Raw genomic sequence first — 22,179 nt, 5'->3', positions numbered from 1 at the left:
GGTGGGGGTTGTCAGGGGACAGGTGGGGGTGTCAGGCAGGGGACAGGTGGAGGGTGTCAGGCGGGGAACAGGTGGGGGGTGTCAGAGGACAGGTGTGTGCAGCTCCTGTCTCCTCCAAGCTGCACAGGACTTCACACTTCTCAGAAAGTGCTGCCCAGCACCAGGGGACGCAGCCTTCCTGCTCTGCTGAAGGGGTGCTGATGTCCAGGTGCTGTCCCCACTGGATTCTCCCTCCTGTTCTTACCATAAATCTCCCTCCTTTCTGGCATTTACCAGGCGGTCGGCAGGCCCACGGGGCAGTGAGGGCAAGGCTGGCCTCTGAGCTGCCTGAGCCTTTCTGGACACTGAGGAATGTCCAGGCCTAAACTCAGAGCCCTCTCCCCAAGCAGGAACCTGAAAAGAGGAGGGTCAGGCAGGGTCCAGCAGCTGCCCAGGAGTCTCAGGGAGCTGGCATTCTCTGCCCAGATAGCACCCTACACACCTCCTCTCCGAGAGCCCCTCTGGTCCACACTCACATCTGAGCCTCGGGGGCCAGGTGGTATCCATCAGGTACCCAAACTAAGTGATGCTAGAGCAAGAGGTAGGCATGCGTGGGAAGCAGGCCCAAAGCACCTCCACGAGAAGGCTCCAGACCTCAGGGCAGCAGGACAATGATCCTCAGCGGGGAACCCACAGCAGACGGACGAAGTCCTGCAGGAGAGGCACCTGCAGCTCTCCATGGGCTCTTGTCCAGGCTGGGAGGCAACCAGGCCAGGTAGTGACCACCTCTGTTGGCAGGCAGGAGTCACTCTGGAAAGCACTTCAGGGAACAGGATTTGGTCCTCAGCTTTGCAGGGCTGTGACAGTCCCCAAGCCCTTGAGCTAGGTTTTAACACATACAGAGGTCCTACTCCAAGGGCAAAGGTAGGGCCTCATCTCCAGCTGCCAGAGAAGTCCCAGGGCCACCCAAGCCCACCCACACTTTCTCCTCTCTCCATACGTCTGTGTCCTTAGGAGCTCAATGATCCTTGTGCAGAATCACAGTGCCTGTTACTCCTGGCCCAGCTGGCCCACCAGGAGAAGAACCATGGACAAGCTAAGAGGATGATCGAGAAGGCCCAGTGCCTGGGCGGATGTGAGGAGTTTTGGTACAATTTGACCCTGACTCTGGCCGACGCCGTCTTGTCCTCAGAAGACAATGGGAGAGAAGCTGCGGTGAGAAGATGCAGGGTGCAGCAGCCTTGGTGCCCGGCGAGGGGCGGCTCGGTCCCTGGCCCTGCTGAGCAGCACAGTGACACCATGGCTGCTTGTCCCCAGGCTTGCCGACTATATAAGAAGCTCATAGATGCCTTCAGCAACCTCCAGAAAGACAGGCCTAACCGAGTGCACACACTGAAGTGCTTCACCATGGACCTGGAAGCCAGGTAGAATGCCAGCTCCCACGAGGCCACTGGCTCCCTTCCTGCCTGGGCCACAATCCCTTTCTACACTCTCCAGGATCTCAAGGTCCCTGGGTTCTGCTTGCTCAGGGCCGCAGCCTGGCTTGGGGAGGTGCTGTGGGCAGAGTACGCAGGGGTGCTCCCTCCAGCTTGGGCGTGGGCTTCTCCCTGCCCCAGAAGCCTCTCTCAGGCTCAGCCAGTGGTGGTGGGCGACTGGAGCCTCCCTCTGTCTCTGAGCAGAATCATGGGCTCCACTTACTGGGTCTCTGTGAGAAGCCGCGGCTTCTGACTCACGGACCACAGCAGTGTGGATGCTCTTGGTTTTATCTGCTTCTGCTTGCTCTCCGTGCAGTGCTCACTGCAGCAGAAGGAGCCGCCCGCAGCTGTCCTGTGCATGCACCTGAGTCCCACTGGCAGTGTCCCTTCAGTCTAGTCTGAGACCTTTGGCAATGGTGTTCTGTTAACTTCTAAGTGACTTAGGGACATGTTTTTAGTTGCCAAATAGATATCATGTCTGAAGCAGGACTGTTAGTCTCACTTCATTGTGTCTGACCCAGGAATGGGACTGCATGACTTGCAGTGTGTGAGAAAGGCTGAAGGTGTTTGACCAAGTCTCCCTGTGCAGACACTGGAGAGTGAGAGCATCTCCACGGTCCTGGGCTTTTGATTCTAGACAGAAACCTCAAAGCCAAATACCTGGACAGAACTATGTCCCCACAGGAGCATGAGCCCCCTCTGTCCCCTCAGAAGCATGAACCCCCTTTGTACCCACACATGCATGAGCCCCCTTTGTCCTCTCAGGAGCATGATCCCCCTCTATCCCCGCAGGATCATGAGCCCCCTCTGACCCTGTAGGAGCATGAGCCCCCTCTCTCCCTGCAGATGCCATGAACCCGCTCTGTCCCCACAGGTGCATGAGCCCCCTCTGTACCCACAGGAGCATGAGCTCCTTCTGTCCCCACAGGAGCATGAGCCTCCTCTGTTCCTGTAGGATCGTGAGCCCCCTCTGTCCCTGCAGATGCATGAGCCCCCTCTGTCCCTGCAGGATCATGAACCTTCAGATCCAAATCACCCAGAACTCAGAGCACAGCAAACTTCCTGACTGCTGGGTTTTGTTCAAGGAGATGGATGATCAACTGCTGAAAATTGAAGAAGACTTTATTAAGTGTGGCTATGAGGAGAATTGTGTCAATATAAAGCTACAGCGTGCAAAGATAAGGAGGTGAGGGCCTTGTTCCCAATTCCACCTGTGGTGGAGCACCCCAGGGCCTTGCTGCCCACAGCAGGCCCAGCCACAGCCTTTGCCTCTTCATGGAGGATATCCACTGCCTCCCTCCTGAGCCCTCATTCATCCCTGTCCCTCTCCCTGCAGTCCCATGGGGTGCTGGGCAGCTCCTCCCCCTGCCCTGGCCCACCTGTCTGGAGTCACACTTTGCTCTCCTCCTGCTCCTGTCCCACCCAGGTGGGGCACCCTGCAGACATGCACACCTCCACAGACTCCAGTGTGTTCACACCCCGTTCCCAGGGCAGGACCCACTCCTCCAGCAAGGCCTGGGTGGATGCTCCACCAGCCTTGGATGCCCTCGTGTCCACCCCATGCAAGTGCTGTGCAGGTGCTGTGGGGGACAACTGATCACCTTTCCTGGTGCTGTGGGATGCTCCCCAGACGTCTCCTGGGCAGACCCCTGGTTTGTAGGCAGAGGGTCAGACCGCAGGCCACATCATTCCAGCAGCTCACCTTAGCTTTGAAAGATTCTGAGGACGCTTCACATGGAAGTGTGTCATTACAGTGCCCCCGGTGCCGACGCAGAGATGGAGCACTCCACACTCGTGGGTACCAGAGCTGCACGTGTAACCTGTCTGTTCCTAATTCCACCTTCATGTCTTGTAAAGGTTTTGTGCCCAAAATGAGACAGATAGAGAACAAAAAGTCACACATTACTTGGAAGCGCACGACCTGATCCAGAAAGCCGTGGCTGCAGAGGAAGAGCTGTTTCATAGGATCCGAGGTTTGCTGGCCCTTCAAGAGGTGAGTGGCCGGGCTCTGTGAGCACCGCCGGCCATCTGCATGCTCGCTGCCCTATGCTTCTGTGTGAGGAGCAGCCATGACCAGGTTCACACTCTCATTACACAACCAGAACACAGACAGAACCCATGAGGCCTGCACTGCCAGAACGCTGAGCATTAACACGGCAAACCACAGCCCTGAGCCAGAGTCCAAGCCTGCCACAGCCATGGCAGGAAGCCCCAGTGGGGACGGCTACCCAAGTCCAGGTGGCAGAGCTGAGAGCTGAGAAGCAGGCAACCAGACCCTGTGGGATGGAGCCCAAGGAAGGAGAGTGCTGCACCTAGGTGGTCAGGTGCCCAGCATGTGCAGCTGAGCCTGGTCAGCACAGTTGCTCAAGCTTGGGCAGAGCGGCCTGGAGGATTGTAGGAACAGGGCAGAAGCAGTGCCTGCTCTCTGCAGCCCCCTGAGAAACGGCAGCAGCCTGGGGTACTGGGCGAGGGCAGAGAGGGCGTGCCCTGAGCAGTGGCCAGGTCATGTAAGGAAGCAAAACCACTGCACACCTGCCAGAAAGCACATGGACCCAAGGACAGAGAGGGTGGGAAGTATCTCAAGCCAGCACTGACCCAGGAAAAGTGGGGTGGCCACAACTGGTCAGATAAGTGGGTCCGGGGAAGCTGCTCCCCTGCCCTGCACGAGACTAGGCAGGAGGACCTGGCTCTCCAGACACTTGTGTGCCTGGCAGGAACACACCAAAGGTGACCTACTCCAGGGTCCCCAGCACTTCCCCTTCCCCTCCTCCTACCTGTCCCCCTCTGCTCTCTGGTCTTCCTTCCCTTTATTTATGGTTCCTAAATTGGTGCATTAGGGTTAGGCATAAAGGGCATCCACTGTGATGTGTCCACATGTCCACACACAGCCTCATTGGGCCAGTGGCCTCCTGCTGTCCCTCCTGTCTCCCCCCTCAACCCCCACTCCCTACTCCACTCTTCCTCCTCCTGTTTTCACGAGATTCCTCCTCCTTTTATTTAAATTCCTTTTCTCTAGCTTTCACATTTGACTCTCAACTTTTCGGATCTGCTGAGTTCCATCCATTTGCCAGCAAATGCCATGATTTCATTCTTCTATTTAGCTGATAGAATTCCACTGTGTATATGCACCACATTTTATTAGCCCATGGAGGTGGGCACTGAGGTTCCCTAACTTGGTGATTGTGGACGGCACTGAATAAACGTGAGAATGTAGTGTCACTATAGTGACTCTTTTGGATAAATACCAAGGAGGGGGATAGGATAGCTGGGTCATATGCGAGTTCCATTCCAAATTTTTTGAGGAATCTCCATACTACTTTCCAAAGTGGCTGATTTTCTAAAAAGATTAAGTAAAACCTGATTTTTTAAAATTATAATGAAGACAGAGACAAATCTACAATTATGGTGAAAATTTTCAATTTCCTCTCAATTATTAGTGGAATGAGTAGGAAGAAAATGAGCAAAGGACTGGAGGATCTGAACCAGGCAGTCAATAGGCTCTGATAGCTTTTTATAAAGTGTCCCACCCAACGACAGTGGATGACCTTCTCTCATGTGCCCAAAGAACCTTCAACACAGACTGTATTCTGTACCATAAAACAAGTCTTAATGAAGTCAAAGGATTTAAGTCAGACAAAGCATGCACTGGCACCATAATGGAGTTAAAATTGAAATGGATGGATCCACAGATACTGGAAGCAGACTAGGGGGTGTGTGGGGGTGCAGTGAGGAAGGTGAAGGCTGACCTGGTAGACAAGGCCTTTCCCAGGAGGGATGAACATGTTCAGCAACAAGAGCTGAAGCTTGCACCGTGTGGTTGCCCCTGATTCTACACTTTAAAATGGTTGATTTTATGTCAGATACTTTTTACCTCAATTCAAAAAATCAAAAGCTATATATGTGGGAAGCCCCAAATAGTCAGAAATTTAAAAGCATACACTCACACAGCTATGGGCCACAGAAGAAATCAAAAGGGAAAGTGTTTGAATTCAAGGAAAAAATGTCCATCATTGCAAAGATGTTTCTGGCGCAGTCCTGGGCAGGGACCTGGGGTTTGCAGCAGTAAGCACCTGAAAAAAGAAAAAAGATCAGATCTCAGTCCACTCTCCACCTTAAAAAGTAAAGAGCAAACTAAACCCAAATGAGTAGAAGAATAGAAATTAAAAGGTCAGAGTGGAAATCAGTGAATTAGAAATCAGAAAAGAGGAAGCCTACAAAGCCAAAGCTGGTTCTTTGAAGGACCAATAAGTTAATACCTTCTAGTCAAACTTGATCAGACAAAAAAGAAAGGACATATGTAGCTAATATCAAAAAGGAGGCAACGTTGCCACAGACTCCACAGAGAGTGAAAGCATAGAAAGGGAACGTCATGAACTTGCAACTCAGGTGAGCAGACTCCTTTAAAGCATGACCCACCAAGTCCCTGGAGGAAAGAGGTGACTTACAGCTCTGTGCCCAGGAATCTACTCTGGATTGGGAGTACTCTCACAGAGGAGAAGCCAGGCTCAGGTGACTTTACGATGAATTCTACCAAATATGCAAGAAAAATAATACCAGCTCTGCACAGATCCTTCCAGAAAGTAGAAAAAGAGGGCATATATCCCAACTTTTCTATGAGTCTACTATTGCCCTGATTCCAAAATAGGACAAAGACATTGCAAACAACAACAACAACAACAACAACAAAATCGATATTTCTCATGAATAAAAGTACAAAAAATCCTAAACAAAAATCTAGAAAATTAAATCCAACAACATATAAAAAAGGTAATACATCATAACCAAGTTAGGGTTATCTCAGGAATAATTTTACATTTAAAAAATGTGGTTCAGCATATTTTTTGACCCAATAAATAAAAACCATATGATGCAGGAATATTGTTTGACAAAGCCAGGCGCTGTGGAGCACGCCCGTAATCCCAGCAGCTCAGGAGGCTGAGGCAGGAGGATGGCGAGTTCAAAGCCAGCCTTAAGAAAAGCGAGGCACTAAGCAGCTCAGTAAGACTCTAAATAAAATACAAACTTGGGCTGGGGATGTGGCTCAGTGGTCAAGTGCCCCTGAGTTCAATCCAAGGTACCCCCACAACACACATACACACAAAAATCCATATACAGAAGAGGGACATTTCCTCAACCCAAGGAAAGGTATCTATTAACAAACTATAGCTAAAGTCATCCTTATTGACAAGACTGAATGTTTCCTTCTTTTAATTAGGACGAATGCAAGGAAGTATCTTTGTACCACTTTTATCCAACATTATTTAGGAAATTCTAGCCAATGCAATAAGTCAAGAAAAAGACAGTAAAAGGATCCAGCTTGGGTAGGAAGAAGCTTGACAGTAACATGATGGTATAGAAAATTATTTGCAATGTACTGATTAAACATTAAAGCTACTAGTAAAGCTAAATTAAAGCTCATAAGCAAATTAAGTTAAAGCTAACCAATGAGTTTAATCAGGTCACAAGACAGAAGAACAATATGCAAAAATCAATCGTATATTTCTGTGAACTAGGAACTATCAATCAGATAGTAAAAATTCAAAAATAGTATCATTTATGGTAGCATTAAAAAATGAAATTTTACCCCCAAAATGTGAAAATTTGTACCGTAAGAACTACAAAGCATTGTTGAGAAAAATTAAAAGACCTAAGTGAATGAAGAACCATATGGTTCATGGATCAGAACAGTTAATTGTTAGGATGTCAATTCTCCCTACATTATCTGCAGGATTTTTAATAGAAATAGAATGAAATTAAATTTCATATGGGAATGCAAAAGGCCTTACACAGCCAACACAACTTTGGAAAAGAACAGTATTAGACATCTAATGCTACTTGATTTTAAGTCCTGTTATAGAGTTACAGGAATTGAGAGTATATTTTTAGAGTAAGAGCAGGCCAACAGATCAATCTGGCGCAGCCCAGAAGCAGGCACACACATACATCAGGGACTGGCTCCCAACAGAGGAGCCCAAGCTGTCCACAGCAGGAAGGACACTGTTTAAATGGTGCTAGAATAACTGGAAGCATATGTCCAGAAAGAGGAAGTCCAAGTCCTACCTCATACTGCATGTAAAAGTCAGCTCAAAATGGCTTGTGGTCCTAGGCAGAAGACCTAAAGTTATAAAACATCTAGAAGAACACAGAAAACACCTCTGTGGCCTCAGATTTGGCACACTTTTTTGGGGGGGATACTAGGTATTGAACCTAGATGCACTTTAACCACTCAATCACAACCCCAGTCACACACACACACACACACACACACACACACACACACACACACACATATATATATATATATATATATTTTTTTTTTTTTTTTTTTTTTAAATTTTGGGACAGGTTCTCACTAAGTTGCTGAGGGTTTCCCTAAGTTGCCAGCCTCAAATTTGTGATCCTCCAGTCTCAGCCTCCTGAGGTCCTAGGATTACAAGTGTGCACTGCCACACCTGATTGAAGATTTCTTTTATTTGACACCCAAAGCATGATTCATAAAAGAATAAATTGAAAAACTGGACTTTTCTTCAAAAGATACTGTTAAGAGAATGATGAAAAGAGAAGCCACAGATGGGGCAGGAGTGGAATATTTGCAAAGCATATCCAGAATATATGAAGAACTTTCAAAAGCTAATTAAGAAAACATGTAGCCCAATCAAAAACAAGTGAAAATAGGGCTGGGGATATAGCTCAGATGGTAAAGTGCTTGCCTCTCAGGCACAAGGCCCTGGGTTCAAACCCCAGCATCACAAAAAAAGGGAGATATTTGAACAATTTAGACATCTCCTCTAAGGGACTGTATAGATGATGAATAAGCTCATGGAAGACAAGCATCATCAGTCATCAGGTCATCATGGTGAGAGCCCCTGCACCTGTGAGGATGGTGGCGTTTCAAAGCTGACTACCCCAGTGGTGGCAGGAGTGTGGGGAGGCTGGAGCCCTCAGGCCGTGAGAATGGGAGCTGTAGGAGTGCTTTGGAAGGCCCTTGGAAGTCCTGAGAGGAGTGAAACTTGGGCTGCGGGGTGGCCTGGCACCCCACCCCAGGCTTGCCCTCCATCCAGAGGAACACTGGTGTGCCGTGCTCAGGGCACCTGGGTTCTAGTAGCCCACACAGTGGGGTCAAGTGACTCGGAAAGTAATAAGCATGCGGCCACAGCATGGAGAGACCTAGAACAGCCGCACCAAGATGGGCCAGAGGGTGAAGCCCTGTGGTCCCCTCACACTGGATGGGGCACAGGCAGCTCACTGAAAGCCCCAGTGGTTGCCTAGGAGGGAGGCTCCGGAGGCAGTGGCATGTGGAGTGGCCAGGGCCAGGGACATGGAAGGGCACCTTTGTGGCCTCGGTGGTGGTGGTTTGAGGGTGCATGTCACACTTGAGATGCTCACAGCTTCGTTCTGCCCCTTAGCACTGTTGAAGCGTGGGCTTGGGTGCACGGAAAGTGCCCAGTGCCCTGACGCCCGCCTGGCTCTGTCAGCTGCAGAACACCAACACCCCTCTGATGAGGAAGCTGGCCCGCCACAAGCTCAGCCTGGCGGAGGGGTCCCTGGACCTGCTGCAGCTTATGTGGGAGGAGGGGCTGGAGCAGCTGGAGCCACGGGCCCTGGAGAAGCTGCTGGAGACCTACCTGCAGAGCACCAGCGACTACACGTCCAGCGGCCTGGTGACCACGCAGCCCCGCACACATCCCCTCAGGGGCTGCCTCCATCTAGTCACACCTAGGGCTCCCTTGGCTCTAGTGGGGACCCCAGCCAGCCCTGCACAGCTGTGAGCTCCCAGCATGGGGAGGAGAGCAGCCACCTGGTCACTTGAGGGCCCACCTGGCTAAGTAGACAAGGTGCTCCCTGTGCCACCTCAGGGTTGTCCCCCAGGTCTGGAGACTAATGGTGTGATAGCGCCGGGCTCCAGCTGAGTGGCCAGCGGGCTGCAGAGGGACAGTGGAGGGCCACACTGCACTTAAAAAGGCCCAGCGGCAGGCTGGGGTGTGGCTCAGGGGTTCAGGCCTCCGTTGCAGCCCCAGCACCGCAAAAGCAAAAGCGAAAAATGAATCGAATCTGCAAGATATTTGGAAGGAAATATGAAGCCTTCCTTTTTACCTTTGCTTAGATATCATGAAATAGGAATCAAACCAATTTGACATAAAGACAAATGAACCAAAGACAGCCCTGAAATTGAACTTGATGTTCCAGTGAGCTGCCAGTCAAGCTTATATAAGAACACTGTTTGGCCTTCCCACACCTAAGCCCCGGAGACCCCCACCCCACCTCCCAGGGCCTGTTAAGGGCTGGTGGGCTGCGCCGTGTGGTGGGCAGGTAGACGGCCGCAGAGAGGCCCCCTGACAAAGCCTCTCCTCCCCCTGAAGCAATGGTTCATGCTGAAGCGCACCCTGGCACACTCGGTGCTGGCACAGCTGGAGAGCCTGCAGCCACTGAGCGCAGGCTGCGTGGAGATCCGTGCCCGGCTCCTGGGCCTGGCCGGGAGGGCCCTGCACCTGCTGGCCATGCAGGCAGACCCTCTTCGTCCCTACTTCTGCTGGGAAGACGGCTTCTCGGTAGGTGATCCCGCTTCCCAGTCCAGGCTCTGCAGTAGACCTGGGGGTGAGATGATGGAAGGGTCTGCCCTGGTGTCTCCCCACCTCAGTCTGGTGACACACAGGCCCCTGGGAGCTTCAGAAGCACCCACACACACCCCTCTGGCCACCGTAACAGTTACAGTGTAGGCCACAGGCCAGTGCCCCTGCCCTCTACCCACATGCACCACCCAGGGAGCCAAACCAAAGCTCAGCGCCCATTGCGCCAGTGGGCCCAGGCACCTCCGAGAAGAGCTGTGAGGACCTTTCACTTCAACCCCCCCAGGGCCCGGGAGAGGCTGCTCCCCAGGGCAGGGCTGATCCCTGGGGTAGTGGGGCTGGTCTACTCCCCAGGGCAGGGCTGCTTCCCCGGGCTGGTACTTTGGTGGGAACAGCCTGCACACTGAGGACCCCAGTGACGGCCCTGAATGCACCAGGTACCCTCCCAAGAGCCCACACAGAGGTGGTTCCTCCTCCAGGATGGCAGCCCAGGGCACAAGCCAGGGCTTCCCTGCTGACTGGCTCCTGTAGAACACCTCTTCCTGCCCAGAGCACAGCTGTGTCCACCAGGCTGAGCACCAGTGCAAATCCTGGCAGGAGACCATGAGCCTGGGTGATCCCCGAGCTCGTTTGTCCTGCATCCTAAGGGTAAACTGATGGAGCTTTGGCTCCTCACTCAGCAGTGTTCATGATACCTACCCAGGTGCCTCTGAACGTGCTCTGTGTGAGCCCGAGTGGGCGTCTCATCCTCTGATGGTGTTAACCACCCTGGCCAGCAGAGGCTGTCCCCAGAGATGCATCAACCCACACATGGGGCCACAAGGCCCCATGAAACACACCTCTCCACCCCAGGCCCGGTCTCGCCTTACCTGATCCTTCCTCCTGGCTGTTTGGCCTCTTGGGAAAGCTGAGTCTGTCTCTGGCCTCCTTCTCCTCTTCCAGGAGGCACCCTTCCTGGGAGCTCTGCTGGGGCCAAGTCTCTAGGTCTGCCCTTGGGCCATTTCACCCTCTGTTTTCTAAGCTCCGTGGGTCCCTTGCCGACGTGGGGGGTGATTCTGAGCGTGCTGTCTGACTTCAAGGCCACGGTGCTGTCCACAGGCCTCATCGACACTGAGTCTGATGGTTGTTTGGAAACTGTGCCGGGGATCCCAGTCTCCTGGGGTTGGTGAGGCTGTGTGGCCCAGTGCTGGTGGGTTTGGTGGACATTCTGCCCGCTCGGGCATCAGTGGGGCAGCAGGCTCTGGCTGTCCCTAGACCAAGGCCACCTGGGCCCTGCACAGCCTCGGCTTTCCCCTCTACCTGACCCCCAGGGACTGAGACAGTCTGCAGTGTCCCACTAGGACTGTGACCCTGGGCCCCACACACCCAGGGCTCCCCATCAGCCCCAGTTCTCCGGCCACTCTCCCTTGACCTGCCCGTCCCCTTCCCTTCCTTCTGTTTGCTTCCTGGCCAGACTGAGCTCCCAGAGCACAGGTGGGCACCTCAGCTTGATGCTGCCACGCCAGCATGATGCCTCTGTCCCAAGACCAGGGTGCTTGGGCTCCCTGGGTGCCACCTCCCCACCTGGTGGCAGCTGGCCATCAGCTCAGGCCCTCAGACCAAAACCTTCCCAAGTCCACTAAACCAGGCTTGGACAAGGGCAGGCAGGCTCTGGGCGGTGGGAGGCCAGACCACGGCCTACAGTGACCCTGGGGGCCCCTGCTGACCCAGCAGGAATCCACAGTGCCCTCTGCCTCCTGCTGTGTGCTTTGTAGGTGGGCGCTAAGCTGAGCGGGCTCCGATCTCTAGAGCAAGAAGCAGAGAACAAGAGTGCCAAGGCCTTTCTCAGGGACCTGCCAGCCTTCCGAGCAGCCCCCGAGGGGAACTGCAAAAAGGGCGAGAGTCTGAGGGTATGTGCCTTGCTGCTGCCCCCCAGTGGCCTCTGTCTGCACAGCACTGAGCCTGAGCCCTTTCTACCTGCAGAGGAGGATGGTGCTGGCCCAGAGGTACCTGGCCCAGACCTCTGAGGTGCTGCTGCAGTGCCTGCAGGTAGCCCTGGACAGAGGCCTCCTGGGCCTCGCAGCTGCCGCCAGCCTAGAGATGGTGGAATGCATCGGCACCCTGGACCCTGTGGCCACCTGCCAGTTCCTGGCCCTGTCTCAGGTAGGGCTCTGCCCTGTGTGTCTGCAGCTCAGAGTATGGAAGGCGTCCCCCAGCACCCAGGGCCCTCCTGGCTGGGACTGTCATCCTGGGAATAGGCTCCATCAGAGAGAAGAGCCGCAGGCCAATGGGCCTGGCCACAGCCATTGGCTGGAAGGAGGCGGGGCCTGTAGCTGCAGAGTCCAGCCACAGGTGCTTGGGGCTCAAGTGAACACACTCTGAGCTCCCCCCCCCCCCAGTCCCCACAGTGGGCAAGCACAGAGACCATAGAGCATGGCCTGGAGAGGCGTGGCTGTCGGGGGAGTGTGCCACCCAGTCTGACTGCCCTCCGTCCAGCCCAGTGAGCCTCACCCCCACAGCACCTGGCTGATCTGTTCCAGAGCTGCACAGCCTCCGAGGTCATGCGGGGCATCCTGTCCACAGCCGCCGCCAACACCAGCAGCTCCCAGCTGGCAGCCCTGCTGCAGCTCCGGCACCAGCTACAGCTACAAGACAAGACTTCCACCAGCCTGCTCGCCAGCGTGGAGCAGAGGCTGGCCACCATCTCCAAGGTGATCTCCTGCACCCTGCAGACCCCCTCCCGTCTGCCCCAGTGCCCAGAGGGCAGCTTTATGTCATGCAGGCTCATGCCCAGGTTCTGCTACTGGCTTCGGGCCGTGTGGCTCTGGGAGGCCTCTCTACCTCTCTGAGCCTCGTGGCCTTCTGGCCTTGTGGGATGGTGACCCCTCACTCTGTAGGCGGCTGCGCGTGCTAGGGTGGGGAGGGTTTTGATGAGGGTGCTCCGCCCGGGGTCTGCGGGAGCCCTGCTTGCTCAGAACCCTGTGGCCACAGTGTGCTGAGGGGCTCCAGAGCGGGCAGCAGCTGCCTTTCTTTTACTCACACCGGCAGCTTAATCCAAGCATTGAGAGGGAAAAGGTGAACTTCCACCCTCCTGGACACCCACCAGGCGGGAGCACCTGGCCAGGTCCTCCTGCCCTCTTCCTACTGACTGCTTCCAGGTGCCTCCGTCCACGCTTCTTAGGAGACTTGGGGCTAGATTTCTCTGCTGATGGGGTCAGGGGAGCCTCCTGTTCACTGGAGGATATTGGGCAGCATCCCTGCCCCCCATAAGGACAAGGGCATTTCCACTCCTATCCCTACTGTGACCACGTCTCCAGGTGTTACCAATAGGAGCAAATCATCCCTCCAAGAACCAGCGCCTTCAGCCCAAAACGGAAACCCAGTCTCCTGGATCCAGGAGGGAGATGGGAACAGAGGCTGGAGGTCTGAGGCTGGCCCAGTCCTCAGAGCAAGGAGGCTGGACCTGAGTGAGCGCTGCGGGACGCCAGCACACACCAGCCGGGGGCGGGCCCCAAGCTGCTGCTGCTGCCAGCCGGGCCCTGGGACTGGGGATAGGGCAGTGCTGACCTCGTGGGGAAGGCCGGGACAAGGTCATGGCATCCACAGTGTGGAGCCTGGGGCCAGAGCACGGAAGAGCACAGACCTGGGACAGGGCGGAGGAGGGCTCCGTCCAAGGTAAGGCCATGGCCACCGCCACAGAGCCAGTGCATAGTCCCAGCTGCGGCAGTAGTGAGAAGTAGTAAGCTGAAATGACAACAGAAAGTGAGCCAAGCGTCCATCCCCAGTCCCAGGTCGCTGGCTAGGACGGACTCAACAAAGAGTACATCAGCACAGCCCCGGGGGTGGAAAACCAGGCTGTGGGTCCCACGGGGTCACGAGACACCAGCTGGGGGACCCAGCAGTGTCCAGGGCTTACTGGAGTCCACCTCAAAGCTTCCGGAAGGCAGTGACCCAGAAAACTGACGGGAGACCATGGGTTCCAGCCGTCTCCAGGACACTCTGGTCCCACAAGCGTCCATAGAGGCCACCAAAGATCGAGAGTCAGATGTGCAGGTTTCAGGAACAGTATGACAGCCTCAGCTTGGACTGGAGGCTGGAATACAGACAGGAGAAGGCCCAGCAGGAGAGGAGGCTTGGGGACAGAGGCAGCAACGATGGACCTCCAGAGGGCCCAGCACATGCTCTCGCTGCGTCGTCACGAGAGCACAGGGTGCACAGGCTGGAAGCCAAGAGCCTCTAACGCTGGGGAGCGTGGGCTTCCGAACCCCAACCAACCCCCCACTGGACAACACCAGAAAATCACCCTGGGCACGTGGGAGCAGAGAGCACAGAGACAGCCCTCAGGCAGCCAGAGAGACCTGCACGCCTCCACAGCTGAAGAAGAGCGGCCAGTCCCCGATTCGAAGGCTCAAAATAAGGGCATTAGGCAAATAAGGGCATTGTTCAGATCCTTTTAATAAAAATGCAATTGGACAATAAAACAAAAGAAAAGCTGAAAGGGGGCTCAGGCAGGGAGGAATACCCCAGACAGAAGCAGAAATCGGCAAGAGGGGATGGAGATGGGGCCAGGGCGAAGTGCTGCAGCCACAGGGGGAGGCTGCACAGTCCCAGAAGGGCAGACCGTTTAAGATCCAGCCACCCCGGGGGAAGAGGCCGCACAGCCACAGAGATGACTGTTACACCCCAAGGGTGGCACTGACACATGTGTGGCCAGGTCAGTACAATACAACCGTTGTCCACAAGATGGCAAAAAAAAAGGAGAGTTCAGTAGCAGGGAAAAAGCAATATATGGGTAATTACAATATAAATTGACTAGACACTCCACCTCCAAGACAAGATAGTCAGACTGGATAAAAGAAAAACAAAGGCCAGGCACAGTGCTCCACACCTGGCAGCCCAGCTCCTAGGGAGGCTGAGCCAGGAGCTTTGGAGCTCAGGGACAGCCTGGGCAACTTGGCAAGACCCTGTCTCAAAATAATAAGGACTGAAGCTGTCACTCAGTGGCAGACGCCCTGGGCCCAGTCCTGGGCTTCCTTTTTTTTTAGTTGTAGACAGATACAATACCTTTATTTTATTATTTTATTTATTTATGGGGTGCCGAGGATTGAACCCAGTGCCCCACGCGTGCAAGACAAGCATGCTACTACTGAGCCACAACTCCAGCCCCCTGAGGTTTTTTTAAAAAAAAGAAAAGAGAAAAAAAAAATCTATCTGTACGTTACTTAAATAGGCACTTTACATATAAGGACCCAGAAATGTTGAAAGTAAACGTGAAAAACACATAAATCACAAAAAGACAGATCAGATGAAAGCGAGCAGACTTGGGACAGTGCATCACTAGCACGAGGGGCACTCCTGATGGTGCAGGGGTCAGCCCAACCAGGAGTCACCGTCCACCAAGTACTGTGGTTTTGAAATGCACAAAACATGGACAGAAATAAAAGGAGTCATGGCAAACCCACAGTCTAGTGGGACACTGCAGACTGTCTCAGTCCCTGGGGGTCAGGTAGAGGGAAAGCCAAGGCTGTGCAGGGCCCAGGTGGCCTTGGTCTAGGGACAGCCAGAGCCTGCTGCCCCACTGATGCCCGAGCGGGCAGAATGTCCACCAAACCCACCAGCACCGGGCCACACAGCCTCACCAACCCCAGGAGACTGGGATCCCCGGCACAGTTTCCAAACAACCATCAGACTCAGTGTCGATGAGGCCTGTGGACAGCACCGTGGCCTTGAAGTCAGACAGCACGCTCAGAATCACCCCCCACGTCGGCAAGGGACCCACGGAGCTTAGAAAACAGAGGGTGAAATGGCCCAAGGGCAGACCTAGAGACTTGGCCCCAGCAGAGCTCCCAGGAAGGGTGCCTCCTGGAAGAGGAGAAGGAGGCCAGAGACAGACTCAGCTTTCCCAAGAGGCCAAATAGCCAGCAGCCACATCAACAGAGCATGAAGGGAGCAGATGAAGCTGACAGCAAACTGGATGCAGGAAACACCTGTGGAGCAGAGAAAACCAACACCTGCAAAGCTCGCCCCCAGAGGAGGGCAGCAAGACTAGTAAACACAGAGACCCATCAAAGGAAAAGGAGAGAAAAGACGAAATTCCAATGCTTGCAACATAAAGACAGGACACCAAAAAGGTAGCAAAGGACTGTGCACCACATCACCCCAAAATAAAAATGATTCTGAAAAAAAATATGTAATGCTCCAGAAAAATAGAAAATATTCAGACAGAAGATCAAATAATAGAACCCATGGTCAACATGATTATGAGCCTCAACTGTCATAAAGAGACTGATTATCAATCAGAATCACCATGAAAAGTAAGCAACTCTGTTAAAGACTACCAGGTATCAATCTGCAAACATCCCTTGTATTTTTATATGCCAGCTACAAACAGTAGTGAAGTGAAGTGAAGTGAAGAATGGAAATTGTGTAAATTATACCATCTCATTCTCAGTGGCATCAAAAAAAAAAAAGAAAAAAGCAGAAGTGAGTACGTAGGGAACCATGTAGGAAACCACTCATAGAACCTAGATAATGAAACTGCAAACCCCTTCAGGAGAAATGAAGAATGAGAGATGGAGAGAGGTCCCGTGTCCATGGACGAGGAAGAACAGAGCCAATGGAGAGGGTGCCTTGTGTGAGGTTGGTGAAGCGGAAGTCAATGGAGAACAAGGAAGTAAGTGGAGAGAGGTCCCGTGTTCATAGATGAGGACGAGTGGAACAAATGGAGAGAGGTCCATGTGCCTGGGCTGGAGGCTCCAGGTACTCAGCTACCTTTCCTCTGTGTGGACAAAGGAGGCCAGTTTCTCCTTCAGCTGCTGCCCTATCTCTGTTCCCCTGAGCTTTGGTCAGCAAGAATAACCTGGTTGGCCTGGTGTTATAAATACCTCACAGGTGAGCCACAGAGCTGCCACTCTTGCCCTCCTGGGCACCCCCTGTGGGGAGCCTGCCGCTGTGCCAGGTCCTGCTCCTGGGCAGGTGACACTCCTTCCCTTGTGGGGAGAGGTAGAAGCACTAACGGCGGAAGGGGAGAAGTGATTGATGGTGTGCACTGAAGGAAAAGCTCCGCGGGGCCATGGAGTGGGACACAGAGGTCTCGGGGCACACCACTGGCTAGGTCCTGTCCTGCCGCTGAAGGGCTGGCATCCCTCCTTAACAAGACAAACACTCAGGCCAAGACTAGGGTTTTACAGAATGTACTCACAGGCCCAGTTACATTTTTAATGTATTTGAGTTCATTAGTCTTCAAGGAAATGCAAAATTTAAAACCACATCAGATACCAACAGACACCCACTGGAATAGCTAAATAGAAAATGGGAGCTGGGGACTGGGGTTGTGGCTCAGTGGTAGAGTGCTCGCCTAGCATGTGCGAGGCCCTGGGTTCGATTCTCAGCACCACATAAAAATAAATAACTAAAATAAAGGCATGTGTCCAACTACAACTAAAAAATAAATATTAAAAAAAAAAAATGGGGGCTGGCCTCTTACGGTGACTCTTGGTCAGCCTGGCTGAAGGTGGTACCATAATCCCGCTGGAGAACAGGCAGATCCGGCAGTTCCCAGCAGTTCTGCTGGGTTCTGGGCCCAACAGAAATGCTTCACTGTGCTCCGGAGAACACATGCTGGAGGGCTCTTCATGGCCACATTCACGGCAGTGGATCAGAGATGTGGCAGCAAAGAGGAGCCACCTGCATGGAGCTGGACATGAGCCACTGGGCAGAGGGGCCAGCCTGGGCCATCAGAAGTTGCTCAGAAACCCTGGGGAAGGGCCGGCCAGTGAGGCCAGCCATACCATCTGTTCACCTGCCGTGGGCACGGCCCATGGAGAAAGAGCCACCTTGCTTTTCAGGTGGGTTTTCTGTTGCATAGTTGAAAAGTTTGGACCTGAAGCTGCAAGCATTCACAGCTGGACTAGGGAGGGCTGCTCACACAGAGGACACAGGCCGCCCAGACCCCCTAGCCCAGGTGTGCAGCCGTCTGTCACTATAGGGAGAAGCCAGGGTGCAGAGTCTCTGTCACTCAGGACCTCAGTGCCCAAGGCCCACAGTACACAGGTGTAAAGGCCTGGGCACAATGGCAGAAGCCACCCCTGACCACAGTCCAGGGCCCCACAGAGCACCCCAAGGGCTGGGCAAGGGAAGGCCTCCTTCAGGGCCACAGGGACAACTGTGTGTGAGTCTGCATGTGCATGCACTTATGTGGTGCAGGAGGCAGGACGGGGGACAGGGACTTGAGGAGGACTGGCCAGGTGCTCCATTGTATTGTTTGGGTTTCTGTACAAATCCAGTTGCTCACTCAACAAGTGGTCAGAATAGGACATTTCTGACTGGCCAATGGCTTTCCCTGCTGCCCCCTTGTGGTGGCCACGAGTCACTCCCATTCATGGGAAGGACTTCTGGACCGGTGCTCTGCAGGATGCCTACCGCTATGGTTGCTTCTTGTGGGAAAGCCGTGGAAGCCAGCCCCAGGTCCTCAGTGCATCCTTGCCTCCCATCACACAGGCCTGGCAGAACCTCTGTGTAACAGAGCAGCATTTCAATCTCCTGCACGAGATTCCACCCACCTACCGAGTCCTCTTCCTGCATCATTCACAAGACAGGTGAGGCCTTGTTCCCTTGGAGAAGTCCACTGGGGAGGTGTGGACCCAGCTGGGACGGCCCACTTGCAGTAGAGGGACATGGGCCCCTTCTCTGAGGGGTGGGGCCACCTCTGAGATCCATCCCCACACGGGGTGTTTGTGTCTGGTCTGGGTGGGCCTAGATTTGAGGACCTGAGGTCACTGTGGAAGTGCGGCAGAGAGCTGGACAGCTGGACAGCCTGCTCTTGCTGGTCTGCACAGAGCGTCCCCAGTGGCAGGAGAACCAGCACTGCTGGTTGAGAAGTCCCCCACGCCGCTGTGCCTGCTCTGTCTGACGGCAGCCCTTGGCCCAGCCTCTGCCCGCCACTCACAATGGGAAGGCACCTGTCGGGGTGTGTGGTTGCAGAACTGGCCCCTTCAGGCTTCCCCAGGACCCACAAGCCTTGACCCCATCTCTTGTGGGGACTCACCTGCACCCCTACATCCTGCCCCAGGACCCGTCTGTACGGCGCTGCCTACGAGAGACCCCAGTACCAGCCCTCAGCCAAGGGGAAGGTGCAGGAAGTGGGTGGTGAGTCTGGGCTTGGACAGGTGCTCTGCAGGTGGGCTGTGGGAAGCCAGCTGAGACACCTTGGGCCGCAGGCCTCTCACTTCCAGGAGGTAAATGCCTGCCCGGTGCCCCACTGGGGCAGCTGTGCCAGGCCAGAATGGGCGAGGAAGAGGCACCCAGGTGTTTCCAGGGGTCTGGAGGAACGGGCTCCACCACCCTGCTCTGCTCTCCCTGCAGCACCTGAAGCTTCCCACCATCTGTTGACCCCTCTTCCTTGAGCACCACAACCTTGCCCCTCCTGTGGCCCCGGGAGGACGGGCGACTCCACAAGGAGGAAGGTCCACCCGTCCTGCAGCTCCCTCTGGGGACAGCAGCACTAGGCTGGGTGCCTGCACAGGGAGTCCTTCCCAAGTACTTTTACAAACCTGCCTCCTCACACTCCCAGGGGCTCTGCTCAGCCCTGGATGGGGACCATGGGTGTGTCTGGGTCTCCACAGGCCACTGCAAGGTCATTCGTGTAACTGTGAATCCAGCTGCCCTCTCAGACCTGTTGGCCAGTGCCCAGCAGTTCTATGAGCAGATCCAGGATCAGATATTCAGTGAGGACACCACCCAGAACACAGGCATGGTGAGGCCCCAGGTCAGAGAACCAGGTGGGACGGGCAGGCACTGGGCCCAGAGCCCAGGTGGGTGAGGATCGATCCACCCAGGTTGTGGTGAGGGCTCTTTCTCGAATCCTTGGACCACGTCAGACCCTTGAGGAGGGGGCCCACCCAACTATGCTCTGCAGTGCACAGGGTCATCTCACAGCGTCCTGTCCCCACAGGTGGCCCCCTCCTTGGTATAAACAGAGACCAGAGGGGAATAGGGTGTCAGAGTGGCTTCAGAATGAAATTCTGGGGGCCTGGGAGAGGTGGGGTGTGTGACAGGGCAGGGTCTGCCCATGCCCTGAGCTGGGCCCCACGTCCACCAGGCTGTGTCCGGAGGGACAGGAGCCAGGTCCTTTCCCGTGGGTCTTCCCTCTCGGCTGACCTGGGTGGGGTGGGGCCCTGACAGCCCTCCTGATGGCAGGCTGTGGTTTGGGTTGAGGCAGGAATCAGACAGCCCGCACGTTGAGGAGCCGGGCAGCAGCCAGCAGAGGAGCAGCGGCGTGCTGGCGCTCATGGAGGAATATCTGAAGCCGCTCTTCCCCCTGCTCAGCCTCCCTGAGTCCAGGTGCCTGCGTGGCCTTTGGCTGCTGAGCATGTCCGGCCACTTCCCTGGGGCGGTGGCAGGGCTGGGCGAGGTCGAATGGGGGCCTCCCCTGTGTGGAGTGTGTGACTGGGGCTCCGTGCATCCTCCTGGGAGCCCAGGCAGGGTGCGGGCGCGGGAATGCGAGGGCCAGCCCAGCCGCCTGGAAGCCAGCTCCAACACCCAGGACTCGCCGGAACCCCACGAACAGGGGCACTGAGGGCAGCAGGGGCCAAGGGCTTCTCTCCTTGGATCTTGCTTCCCTGGAGACTCAGGTCTGAGGCCGTGGCACTGCAGAGCTCGCTGCCACTGCAGAGGGGGAGCCGTGCAGACTCCTTCTCCAGAGAGGCACTGGGCATGTGGCAGGAGGGCCTTGCCACGCCTGTGAGCCCCAGGCTGGACGTGGCAGGGAGAAGGAGCTGGCCCGGGGTCCAGGTCTGGCCCCTCAGATCTAATCTGGGAGGAAATCAGGGGGTTTGGGGGATGGGCACTCTGCCAGCAGAACAGAGATCCCTCTGAGCCCTTCTCTGCTCACACTTCGTGAAGCCAGCCCAGCCCTGGCCCAGGAAGACCACCCCCCGCCCCCCCTCACAGTGACAAAGCCTCTGCTCTCACGGCCTTGTCAAGACACAGGCCGGAGGGGCACTTCTTCTATTCTGCGTGTGGTGTCATCTGGTTTTTAAGCCTCAATGCGTAGCTTTGGCTTTCAGAACACAGATGCCTGTGGTTGTGACTGACCCAGGAAAGTCAAAGGGCAAAGAGAAAGAGCGGAGAACGTCTGTTGTACAAGGTGTGTGGAGTGGTGCAGGCCCCGGCACCCTGGGGAGCTGGGGTGCCAGGGGAGACCGGGCAGGCCATGGGAGCTTGTGGTGCGGGGAAGGGGGGAGGTGGGCTGGGACTCACCCTCCTGCCGGGGAAAGCTGAGGTGGACCAGGAGCCCCACACAGATCTGCTGGCCTCAACTTGAGGCCCCCCGGGGCCCTGGGTGCCAGGCTGAGTGGGGAGGCCCTGGAGGCTCTGTGCACAGCCGCTGTCAAGCACACTGAGAGGGGCGCCCCACCCTGGTGCACCCCACCCTTGTGCATGAGGTGCCCAGAGCAACGGGCATGGACCATAGGCCCTGTGGGGCGGGGAAGGCCAGGGAGGGACAGGAGGAGAGTGCTGCCAACCCCACCCTAGAGAGCTCACAGGAGAGGCCCCTCCACCCTCACCTTGCCCGGCCTGGCCACTGGGGGCTCCCAGGCCTGCCCCTGTTTCCCACAGGCCCACTTCTTGTTCCTCAACCTGGGGAACATCTGGCTGTGCTCACAACCCTGTCCCAGCAGATGTCATTGTCTGCTTTTCTGTCACCCACAAAGAATCCTTGAGCAAGGACAGGGGTGGTCACTGACACTGCCAGAAAACCACTCTGGTTCCCAGAAGTGCCACAGGACCCAGTGTCCTGCGAGCTGCGGACTGCGGACCCCACACCTGGGGAGGGAGGTCTGGGTCTCCAGCAGTGGTCGGGAGTCCCCCGCACTCCTGGCTGGCAACAGAGCTCCACTCCAGGGGCCACCGAGAGCTGAGCCTCTGCCTGGCTCCTGGCATCAGGAGGGAGGGTCATGCTCTGTCCCAGGCACTCTTTTTTTGGTTTTTTAAATGAAAACAGCCAATGGCAGGATTTCAGCATTTTTCAGGATTCCAGCTGGGGCCCCGTCTCTGGTCACCTGGAGAAGCTGCAGGGTCAGCAGAGTAATGTTGCCCTTCTACCAAGGACCCTCTAAAGGATCCGTCTGGGTGGAAATCCCGAGGCAGGGAGCCAGGCTCCCTGCTCCCCCCCCCCC

General features: G+C 55.2%; 1 protein-coding gene across 1 annotated transcript in view; it reads left to right on the top strand.

The window, feature by feature from the left end:
• Cfap46 (cilia and flagella associated protein 46) overlaps nucleotides 1–22,179 on the top strand; it is a 92,169-nt gene that overhangs the window by 59,762 nt on the left and 10,228 nt on the right. Inside the window, exons 35-48 of the mRNA XM_048791457.1 lie at nucleotides 994–1,194; nucleotides 1,297–1,403; nucleotides 2,464–2,640; nucleotides 3,312–3,447; nucleotides 8,930–9,115; nucleotides 9,815–10,003; nucleotides 11,776–11,910; nucleotides 11,984–12,163; nucleotides 12,541–12,711; nucleotides 18,500–18,597; nucleotides 19,071–19,147; nucleotides 19,624–19,754; nucleotides 20,220–20,341; nucleotides 21,067–21,146. Coding sequence (XP_048647414.1) covers nucleotides 994–1,194; nucleotides 1,297–1,403; nucleotides 2,464–2,640; nucleotides 3,312–3,447; nucleotides 8,930–9,115; nucleotides 9,815–10,003; nucleotides 11,776–11,910; nucleotides 11,984–12,163; nucleotides 12,541–12,711; nucleotides 18,500–18,597; nucleotides 19,071–19,147; nucleotides 19,624–19,754; nucleotides 20,220–20,341; nucleotides 21,067–21,146 — 1,990 coding nt within the window. The remainder of the gene's footprint in view (nucleotides 1–993; nucleotides 1,195–1,296; nucleotides 1,404–2,463; nucleotides 2,641–3,311; nucleotides 3,448–8,929; nucleotides 9,116–9,814; nucleotides 10,004–11,775; nucleotides 11,911–11,983; nucleotides 12,164–12,540; nucleotides 12,712–18,499; nucleotides 18,598–19,070; nucleotides 19,148–19,623; nucleotides 19,755–20,219; nucleotides 20,342–21,066; nucleotides 21,147–22,179) is intronic.

The sequence above is a fragment of the Marmota marmota genome, unplaced genomic scaffold (genome assembly GCF_001458135.2).
Source record: "Marmota marmota marmota unplaced genomic scaffold, marMar, whole genome shotgun sequence".
In the NCBI taxonomy this organism is placed as follows: Eukaryota; Metazoa; Chordata; class Mammalia; order Rodentia; family Sciuridae; genus Marmota; species Marmota marmota.
This window is presented reverse-complemented; position numbering and strand designations above follow the sequence as displayed.